The sequence below is a fragment of the Enoplosus armatus genome, chromosome 10 (genome assembly GCF_043641665.1).
Source record: "Enoplosus armatus isolate fEnoArm2 chromosome 10, fEnoArm2.hap1, whole genome shotgun sequence".
Classification (NCBI taxonomy): domain Eukaryota; kingdom Metazoa; phylum Chordata; class Actinopteri; order Centrarchiformes; family Enoplosidae; genus Enoplosus; species Enoplosus armatus.
The window spans coordinates 19,679,732-19,689,985 of record NC_092189.1 but is presented as its reverse complement, the minus strand read 5'-3'; the positions used below and the strand labels follow the sequence as shown (position 1 = coordinate 19,689,985).

Here is a 10,254-nt window from a genome sequence, read left to right as displayed (position 1 = left end):
TGAATCACAAGCCACAAAAGCACATGCAGACATGCTTTCATAACCCCTTTTTTAATTTCTTAAAAGTGGAACTTTATAAATACAAAACTCCTGTTTTTGCAGAACTCTGCACTGTATATACTGATATATCAAAGCATACCTATATGTTAAGCACTGACATTTAAGGACAATTCATGTGAGAATAAGAAGAGATCACTGTGGGTCAGTCACTCTGCATCTATCAGTCTCAACCGAAAAGAAACCCTGACATTAAAAAGTTGTTGTAATGGCACTCCTTGGTGGACTCATCAGATGTGAGAAAAGTGTGTGTCACAGTCATTTTGTTCATGACAGTAACTGTATTGCTTACACATCCTGATGCCGTACAATTACAAAGGTTGTCTGTCAGTTCATTGCCTGGCAAAGTTTTGTCAGTATTCCTAAAAGCTAGTTTCATGCACTTATTTGACCATTTCTGTGCTCTCTCTAGATGTAAGCGCATTGGTGTTCAACTCAAAGTTGGATAACTGTACTGTTAGTAAAGACTGTGAATTTAGATGTTTTTCGTGGCATGGACATGCATTAATATAGTCTTATTGACTCAAAAGTTACTTTACTTCACTTCTTTATTTTTACACTTCTGACTGTCTTGCTGGATCAACCCTTTGTTTATATGTGCAGTACTAAACCTCCCACGCTTACCGCGTTATGCTACTGATATTAGAGACTGTAGTCTTTGAGTTGTGTCTATTTAGTTTGTGATGAGCTCTCAACCATGTCTTGAAACTAATACCTGTACCAACATTGCTTACTCTGTAATGATCTGAAAAAACGCTTTCAGCTTTCTCCTCGTATTAGTCTTTTGTACTTTCACTACGAATGCTTAGTAGCAGGCTTTAAATTGAATCTGTTTTGTACATTCATGTGCCAACAGCTTGAAGTGGCTTATTTGACCTGTATGATCAAATTTGCTTGCATTAATAAAATTCACTTGTGTACTTGTTAATAAATACTTGATGCGCCTTGTGTCCATTTTGTTTTAATGTTTGGGTTAAAATTACTTGGTAGTCCAGCAGGATTTGTAATAGCTACCGCCTGAGCCAATATCAACTGTCAGGTGAGCTGTTGAATATGGTCAGGCAAGATTAGACTCTCGAGAGATGGATTTTAATTTTAAGAGAAGAAAGGAAATTGATGTTTATCACAAGGAAATACACTCAGTAACAACCTCACACCACTAGATGTCTCCCTTTCCTCTTAGTCACTCCATATAGAGTTGGCTGTCAAAATTGAGATGTATACCAGCGTGAGTAAGATTACAAAGCACTCTTTAACATAATTGACCTGATACAGTATATGAGAAGCCAAGAATCAAGGAGACACAAGGATCAATAGAGATACATTCGGAGGAATAAAAAAGAATCCAACTTTAATATTAAAACTACAGGGCCACTAAAGTTACGTTTCCACCCATTTACATTAAACGTCTGTATGTCTGTCTATCAACACCGCAGCGTATGAACAGATTCCATGAAGTGTTTAAGGCTCGAGTCTAGGAACAGGTGATTTCATTTTGGTGGTGATGCAGATCTACAGAATTTTTACCATTTTATATCAGAGACTAAAGAAGACAAATAAGTAGAGGCCAAATTGCAAATTTGTGTTTTTAAAGTCACATTTCAATTAAGAAATAAATGATAGGAATGTCTTTTACTTGACATGTGCATTTACGCTTCAGGGTAATTGTGTGCAATGCTTAAATCTTTATCAACATAACAAATGCTAGGTAGAAAATACTAGCATTTGATGCTAGTATTGGCACATTCAATTGAACCCTTTAAAAGTAAGCTAGGAGCAGAAGTTGTGTGTGCCCATGTTAAACCAACATGTGCAGAAAATATGAAAGGGATACACTACTGTGGACCTGTCATCGGCAGGCAGGTTGAGTTTGGCCCCTTATCTTAAGAAACTGGTCCACCCAGTCAGGTAATAAATCACATCCAAGATTACACTTTGCACCCTAGTGCCAGACAGAACTCGCTCACACATCTTACACATGGCCTCCAGCTCAATAATACATTTACATTAAAGGAATTTATTGAGAGCAAGAGGGACTCGCATCAAAAAAAAAAAAAAATCCCACCTAAAATCTTCTCGTTATTTTAGAAGCAGGTTGACAACAATGAGTCAAAACCAGAGCCTGGTATCACGACGGAAAGGTTATTGGATACAACTAAACAGGGCTGGTCCTAGCTTTACATAACGTCATATAAAAAAAAGTTTTCCACTGTATCTAACAATGAATTTGACATATAGGTGCAGGCATGAACATTCAGAAAAACTTAAAAGTAGTGGTGCGGTTGGTAACTGAATGGATTAACAAAAGGCGTGGCTGGATCCCATGAGGGGAACCCTCACCAGAAATAGCTGATTAGCGCCATGCCCAAACTGCCCTGCTGCCTAGCTTGCGTGACCCTGTCAAACCTAAGAAATCCGCCACTAATCCACCCCCTCCCCCACACAGTCAATCTAACAGGTCACCTGTACTGTAATTAGAGCCTTAGCCTGTGTACTGTTGCACCCTATGGACTTTGAAAGCTCTTTTCTTTATTCTCCATTTGTTTTTGGGGGGGGGGAGAATAATTTTTCAGGATCTCAATGATTCCGGATGTCTTTTTTCCTGATCTCTTCTCAATGTGAGAATTGTGGGTGCATTCGGTGAAATCATGCGTCGACTTCTCTATGTGCATGTATTCCTATGCTGCCTCAGTATGGCTCATCCCTTCTGTCCATCCCAGTGCACCTGTGTCTTCCATGGACGTACCGAGGGAACAGGAACCAGGTAAATTGTACTTTAATTGTGTTGTCATTTGCACACACTTGCTGTCTTGTGGCAATTTGGAAAATTTAAATGAAAGACAGATGCAGATACATTTGTTTTCCCAATTAGGTCACCCTCTATACCTTCATTTACATAGTAATAAATGGTAAATAAAAAAGATAAATAAATTCACCTCAGTGTTCACTAAGTTTGTGAAGTTTTTTAAAAGTTCAACAGCTTATTTAACAATGATAACCAATTTGAATGAGCATAACATGAACATCCACTGCACTCAGACCACCTGGTGCGTGATCCGTGTTAAATCCACGGAAAGTAAAGATGACGCACTTAGTAAGTTATATTACATGTTTAGCGAGGAGCACAAAGCTAAAACCTTTTCAGCCATCCTGCCTCCATTGGTGTGTGTGTGAAAATAACTTTTTGAGGGTGACCTCATTTGGATGAGCAACAATTAGCTAAAATACAGAGGCATTGAACTGAGAATGTTAAAATGAAGGAAGAGCCACATTAACACCAGGGCTGTGAACATAAAGGTAAATACATCAAAATGCACCACAGTACAATTTGTACAGGTTCACTGACCTGTATTGACATAGTGTACATTCCCTGGCAAGGTCCCAATCCATTTATCCCTGAGAAAGACCTAATTGCCATCTGCATAATCAGTCTTATTGGTGCTAGACCCTATTCAACATTGCATCCCTCTTCTTGCAGTCAAATTTGGGCGACAAAGAAAGGACGTCAGTCCATCATGTTGACAAGTTGATGAGAAAATGCTAAATAGCAACATATAAACAAATACTATTCCCAATTGCTTGCCTTGGGTTGGTTTCTATAAGGAAGGTTCCACCGACAACTTAAGACAACAGAGAAGTTTGTCAGTTGTTAAACAGGGAAAAGGTGACTGTGGCAGTAGTGATACTAGTGAAGATGACATTATTATTATTACAAGTATAAGGGCACATATTATGGTACAGGCCTACTGACACTACCATTAGAAACGTCATAGCCACCACAAGCTAAAAGTAATAGCTAAAGGTAGTTTTTTTCCTTCTAGTAATCATATATTGCTAATCAACACTTTTATTGAAAGCTATTAAATGACTCCCTTTTACATAGGTCTTTGTCTGTGACTATAATTGATTCCAGGTATTCCACCTCCTGCAGTAGAAGACAATCCACATAATCACTCAGTATTTATGATGATAGTGATTAGCTCTGACCTTGCCATCTGGGAAGTGCCCTTTAGATGGACTACAGTCATGTCAGAAAAGGCTTCCCACATCACAACGGAGAGTCTGGATGGATGGATGGATAAATGAATAAATGAATGGATAGATATACAGATACTAACACCTTATAGACTCGCTGTTAATTCTTTAAAATGCTCTGCTGACATCATCTGCTGTCTCATTGGAGAATGTGTTAAAGTGTTACAGTTACCCTTTTCTAAAACAGTTTTGTTATCTGGCCATAGGATAGGTTGAAACCCTTTAACTTATGCATCTTTCATTCTCAGATCTGTGCTCTGCAATGATCCAGACATGTCCGACATCCCCGTCAACGTCCCTGTGGATACAGTCAAACTTCGCATTGAGAAAACCATGGTACGGCGAATCCCAACAGAAGCTTTTTACTACCTGGTGGATTTACGGTACCTGTGGATTACTTATAATTCCATAACCTCTGTGGATACTGGAAGTTTCTACAACCTCAAAGTGCTCCACGAGCTGAGGCTGGATGGAAATATGATCTCCATTTTCCCTTGGGAATCTCTGAAAGAGATGCCCATGCTGAGGACACTGGATCTACACAACAACAGAATCACTAATGTTCCCACTGAGGCAATACCCTACCTCCTCAAAATTACCTACTTGGACCTATCCAGCAACAAACTAGCCACCCTGCCCTCTGATCTCATGGATATCTGGCCCCCCTTCAATGGAGCACCCATCTCTACTAATGCCTCCCAGAAAGTTGTGTTAGGTAAGGATAAAAGATTGTGTCTGGCTTAGTTGTACAAGATATTAGGGCCAGGTCAATACACTTTTGGGGTTATTTCTAATTACCTCAGGAACTTCATTCCATCACCTGTTAATCTAGCCAGACTTGTTCTGATTGACTCAAACATGCCCTGGTAGTGACTGCCAGGTCACAGTCAAATTAGCTTATTGTAAGTAGTGGCAGTGTTGACGCTTAATGTACATTATCAATTTATTATGCCTCTTGGCGATCCAAGCCAGGGTCAAGTTCAGTGGAACACATCAGACAAAACAAATGTATAGCAAGTATACTGAGTTACATGTACCTATGCAATATAGTCAACTTATACAAAAGAACACGTGAGGTAGACGTATATTTCTCAAGCCAGGATGACCTGTGACTCTTCCAGTGATCAAACATTTATCATCATTTCTGATAGCCCCACAGTTGGTTGTTTCATTTACATTTTGAAACACCCAAAACTCCATGATTTAGTGTCATAGTTCTCTCTAGCCAAAGAAAATTGCAGTGCCAAAATTGTCCTTTTATTGGCATTTTGAAAACCATTGTTTCCATTGTAAACTGGAAAGTACAATATCTACTACATGACTGAGCAAAGTTTGCCCATGCGCAATACCTTGCGGTTGCAAGACACTGGTTATATGCTAAATAAGACAAAAATGTGTTTAAAGGTTTAGTCCAAAAGAAATGTTGCAGAGTCTCTACATTTCAGTTGAATAAATTGGTATTAATCTTGTGAGGGGATAGCAGACATTTGACAACAGAGTAGTGTCTACTTTTATGCATCAATCTCCTCCTGCAGAGTCAACTACTTGACATGTCATTTGGGATTGTTTTTGGGGGTTTTTGGCGAATGATTTTGGCATTTGTCACTGAAATATCTTGTACCAATGGTCACTTGCTTGTAGTACTGTGTGCCTTTGCACAAAAAACGTCTTTTTTTATTTGCATGTAACTGAATGTATTTTTCTAATAGATTCTATTAGCCTAGCATATATGACAATGGATGTTTGTTCACAGTTTTTGTGTTGCATGGACAGTGGGAGGGATATTGTTAATAGGCTGTATAAAGACAAGCTAGCTTATCTGTGCTGAAAGAGCTGGCTGTGTGAACTGGTGCACCTGAAGGAGAAACAGGATTAGGCTGTAGGAAAAAACAGCCCATGCACAAACAGACAACAGCTTTTTTAGCATATTCTAAGACCATTTCCTGTTAGTATTATATGAGAGGTATGCTCACCTTTACTGTTTTGAATTATTTGACCACTATCATAACTAAGTTAAAAATAAAAGTATTTTAAAATATAGAAAGAACATTAAAACATGGTTTGGACTTAAAACAAGAATCTCCCATGCCATTTAATTTTAAGTTTGTAATAAAAATTACATTAAACCACACAAATGCTTCCTATACGGTCAGACTTGACACATGGATTACAAAGTGTCAAAGTTGTTAGTGATCTATTGATATTTATGCTAACAGAAGGGCTAATGGAAAGAGTGTGTTGCCACAAAGTGGAGGAAGGCCAGAGCCAGCTTAGGTGCTTTGCCACTGTTAAGACAAACTAATCTGGTTAAAGGGCTTTAATATGCACCAGTACATGTGCTTACCTATTGTGTGCAGCAGGTGTTTACAGCAAGTTGTAAGGGAGTATATATGTAAACGTTTGTGGATTATTATCTACATCTATCTAAAGGCGGTCGATAAATATGGTTAACTTGTGTATACCCTGCAACATAATGGTACCCACTGTTTGAAATGGTGATTAACTCGCTTTAAAATATACAACATTAGCTGTCAAGTTATTTGTGTTGGCTTTTTTGTGCCCTACATATGAATTTGCCATTTTGAAACACATTTATCTTCTACTGATTTGCCTTCTATAAAATAGTACATCCATGTTTTTTTTCCTAGTCCCATAATTATAACCTTAATTTTTCTCTTCTGTTCATCGTCAGGCCTCCAAGATAATCCCTGGTTTTGTGACTGTAAAATCTCCAAGCTGATTGAGATTTCCAAAATGGTTGTCACACCAGTGGTTTTGATGGACCTATTCCTGACCTGCAGTGGACCAGAGAATCTGGCTGGTGTCCTTTTTCAGCGTGCTGAACTTGACAATTGCGTAAAACCATCAGTCATGACTTCGGCAACCAAGATCACATCTCCTTTGGGCAGTAATGTTCTCCTGCGATGTGATGCCACAGGGTTTCCAACACCAACTCTTTACTGGGTTAAGTCAGATGGCTCGCCAGTCAACAACACAGGTATAATATGCAGGCTTTTGAAAGTTTAAGCATTTTAGACAGCAGAAATATTTTTTTCTGAATTCATTGAGACTTAGACTTGCTATAAATTGTGTATAGATTTCTATTCCCTGTTGTGCATGAAGCATTAAGGTGTTCGGTACTAGTCCCACAAGGTAATAATCATGAAATCATGCAAAGCAATCCAAGACTTGGTAAGACTTGATCCATGTTGACTTTTGTGTTCTTGTTCTACTCTACAGTCCAGGAGTCACCTGGAGACGGCATCAGGTGGTCCATTATGAGTTTGCATGGAATATTGTACAAAGACGCCGGGAACTACAGTTGCAAAGCCAAGAGTGTTGCAGGCAACGCAGAAGCCACCATTTCTATCTCGATTGCTGGTACCATCAGCACCACTATCCCTCCATTGAGGCCGAGCATCGAAACAGGACCAACTAGCCAAGACACAACATTTATTCCACCAACGGACATCCCCAACTCGCCCGATGTCACGTCCACAGTTCTCCCAATGACATCAACAACACTACCTGCTGTCCCCAGGAAGCCGAAAACTACCCCCAGCAACAGTTTACAGAAAGGCCCACCCAAACAAGGAAAAATCCAGCAAGGAGGTAATGGGAGAAAGCTTGCAGCAGATGAAAAGAGCAAGAAAAGTGATGCATCAAAGTCTGTCAAAGACCTTAAGATTGTAGAGGAAACATCTGACACTGCAGTGTTGCTCTGGACAGCCGATGGGTTACCAAGTGATGCGCCACTCACAGTTGTATATTCACCTTATGATGACGATGACATCAAAAGGACAGTGGAGACTAATGCTGGCAGTGGAAAAGTGTTCCTAGAGGGACTGTCATCTGGGATGAGGTACTCAGTTTGCCTCGTAGCAAAAGGTAGTGCTGCTGGAAAAGATCCTTGCATTGACTTCTACACTCTGGAGAGCTTAGAGGATGGTGGGCAGAACCAGCTTTTCATGGTCATAAGCGGCATTGCCTGTGCTTTGGTTTTGCCTCTTATTGCACTGTTACTGTACAAGATTCTCGCTCTGTACTGCAAGGGACACAACATACCTTCAGATGAAGAGGAGCTTGAAAAAGAGAGCTATGTCAAGTTTGAGACAATTTCAATGAAACACAGGACCTTGAACTCTCGTCCAACTGAGCTTTGGGCAAGGAGACTGACTCATGATTCAGAGCAAATGCTCTTGTGCTCCAGGTCGAGCATCGACTCCCAGATGACCTATAAGAGTGACAGTTCCCGGTCTGAGTATCTCTGCTGACGCCACGAATCCATGGCCAATTCCCAAACGCCATGCTAGTAACACATTATATGAAATTCTCTTTATATGCCTTTTATAACACTGATAAACTATTAACTGTGAAATCATTTTTAAATCTTTATAAATACATATTTTCATTTCAAATCAGTGGGGCTGTAAGGAAATTATTTGCTGTATTGACTGGTGTAACACATTTATTCTGCAGTTTCCAATAACTGTTAATTTATAAAGATTTATATAATGATTTAGAAAAGTGTAGTTAACATGAAAACATTCCCTGGAGGTTGTTTGGGTGTTCAAAAGAACTTTTGTTAAAAACCCAATCAGATCAGTCAATGACTGTTTATTCATGTCCTTATTTATTTTGGAGCCTTATATTTGATAAAGAAGTTTGAGTGGTTGTCACTACAGCACGACATCTTTGTTGGACTTATAACTTATAAATAGTACCATACAAAGAGCCTGTCAGGTAGCTGTGTGTGGCATTTTATGTTATACCCAATGCCAAAGTTTAAGTGTCAGATATGAATATTACGTGGTGTCAAAGAAGACCCATTGTTCACTTCCCATCACATTTACAACATAATTGTTGCTTTAAGCATCAAGCTGATTGTTGCCTTACTGGACAAGAAAGTACTGCCATTGTGTTTGATAGAATGTGACTCGTCTGATAAACATTGCCTGTTTCTATGACTTTGCATATATATTTGTCTATAAATGGAGTTGTACATTTGTTTTTAATAAACTGAACAACTGTTGAATTCTATTAGTGTTGTGTACTTGTGTGGTATTATGTTACCTGAGTAGATAGGTGCACAGAAAATAGATCTCTCAAATACAATTTTCCAAACTTTAAAAAGAGTACCACGGTTTGGTAAATATTTAGATGTCAAAACACAGACATAAGGAAGAGAAGAGTGATTGAAAAAAAACTGCATATTATCTATTATGAATCAAACACAATACTTCATGTAGAAGCAAAATATAGATGTATCTACTGGTAAAAAGTATGATCAATGTCGTGTATTAATAGAAGTGGATATAGAAAGGTACACAGACATATAACATGTGCTTACTCAGTTATGAACAAGAGCAGACGTGTTCACCCTGAAAATCAGTGGGTCACAGTTGTCATGCTCTCATCTGAACAGGCGCCGTAAATCCCGATAAGATGATGGGTGGACCTGGAAAACTGTTCCCATGGATACCTCTGTACCACCAGCTGCATGAGCCTGCAGCACTAAGTAATCGCTAATGCCAGCTGTGCTGTTATCATGGCAACGGCCAGGCTGTTTTAACAAACAGAATGAATGGATGGTAGACGAGGATGGGCTGGGCTGTTAATGACGGATAAACTATGAATGGATAGACAGACGGGCACATGGACAGATAGATGGATTGGTAGCTAGGTAGATAGACGGGGTAAGAGGGAAAAGAGACATAACAATAGATCAATGAACAGACTAATATAGACAGACACAATACATTTCAACTTTAATTGTTAAACAGTTTCCACTGGGCTGTGGTCCAAGAAAGCAAATCCAGACAGGGCAACTGGAAGTGAGATACCTCACTTCTCTAGAGGCTTTACAGTTGCATCACAAATCTCCTGGCAAACCATGATTGGTGCCATTAAAAGCAGCCCAGTGGAAAATTGGCCACATGTAAATAGTGACAGAATATATAACAAGGCTAGAAAAAGGCATCGCTCACAGATTGTTGTGGTTGTTTAACCATTTTGTAACATAAGAGATAAATGAGTCTAATTAGGCAGATCTAAGTTGAGGTTAATGTGAAACAATAAACTTATCCTTAGCCTTTTCAGCCAGAGGTCAAACACAAAGGCACTGCAGCTTCATGAGTCAGTGCAGTTCATCTTAAACCTGCA

At 39.2% G+C, this 10,254-nt stretch overlaps 1 protein-coding gene across 1 annotated transcript; it reads left to right on the top strand.

Annotated features, from left to right (window-relative positions):
- Window positions 1-2,705: 2,705 nt before the first annotated feature.
- Window positions 2,706-8,366, top strand: lrit3a (info leucine-rich repeat, immunoglobulin-like and transmembrane domains 3a). Its single transcript, XM_070913734.1, has 4 exons — window positions 2,706-2,821; window positions 4,341-4,807; window positions 6,785-7,090; window positions 7,333-8,366. Exons 1-4 carry the CDS (start codon window positions 2,706-2,708, stop codon window positions 8,364-8,366), a joined length of 1,923 nt encoding a protein of 640 aa, XP_070769835.1.
- The last annotated feature ends 1,888 nt before the right edge of the window (window positions 8,367-10,254 follow it).

Excerpts from the sequence above, each read along its gene's own strand:
- lrit3a (XM_070913734.1), top strand. The coding sequence starts at position 2,706 with ATGCGTCGACTTCTCTATGTGCATGTATTCCTATGCTGCCTCAGTATG. Across the intron at positions 2,822-4,340 it reads ACCGAGGGAACAGGAACCAG|ATCTGTGCTCTGCAATGATC; the intron begins GTAAATTGTACT and ends TTTCATTCTCAG. Across the intron at positions 7,091-7,332 it reads CTCGCCAGTCAACAACACAG|TCCAGGAGTCACCTGGAGAC; the intron begins GTATAATATGCA and ends TCTACTCTACAG.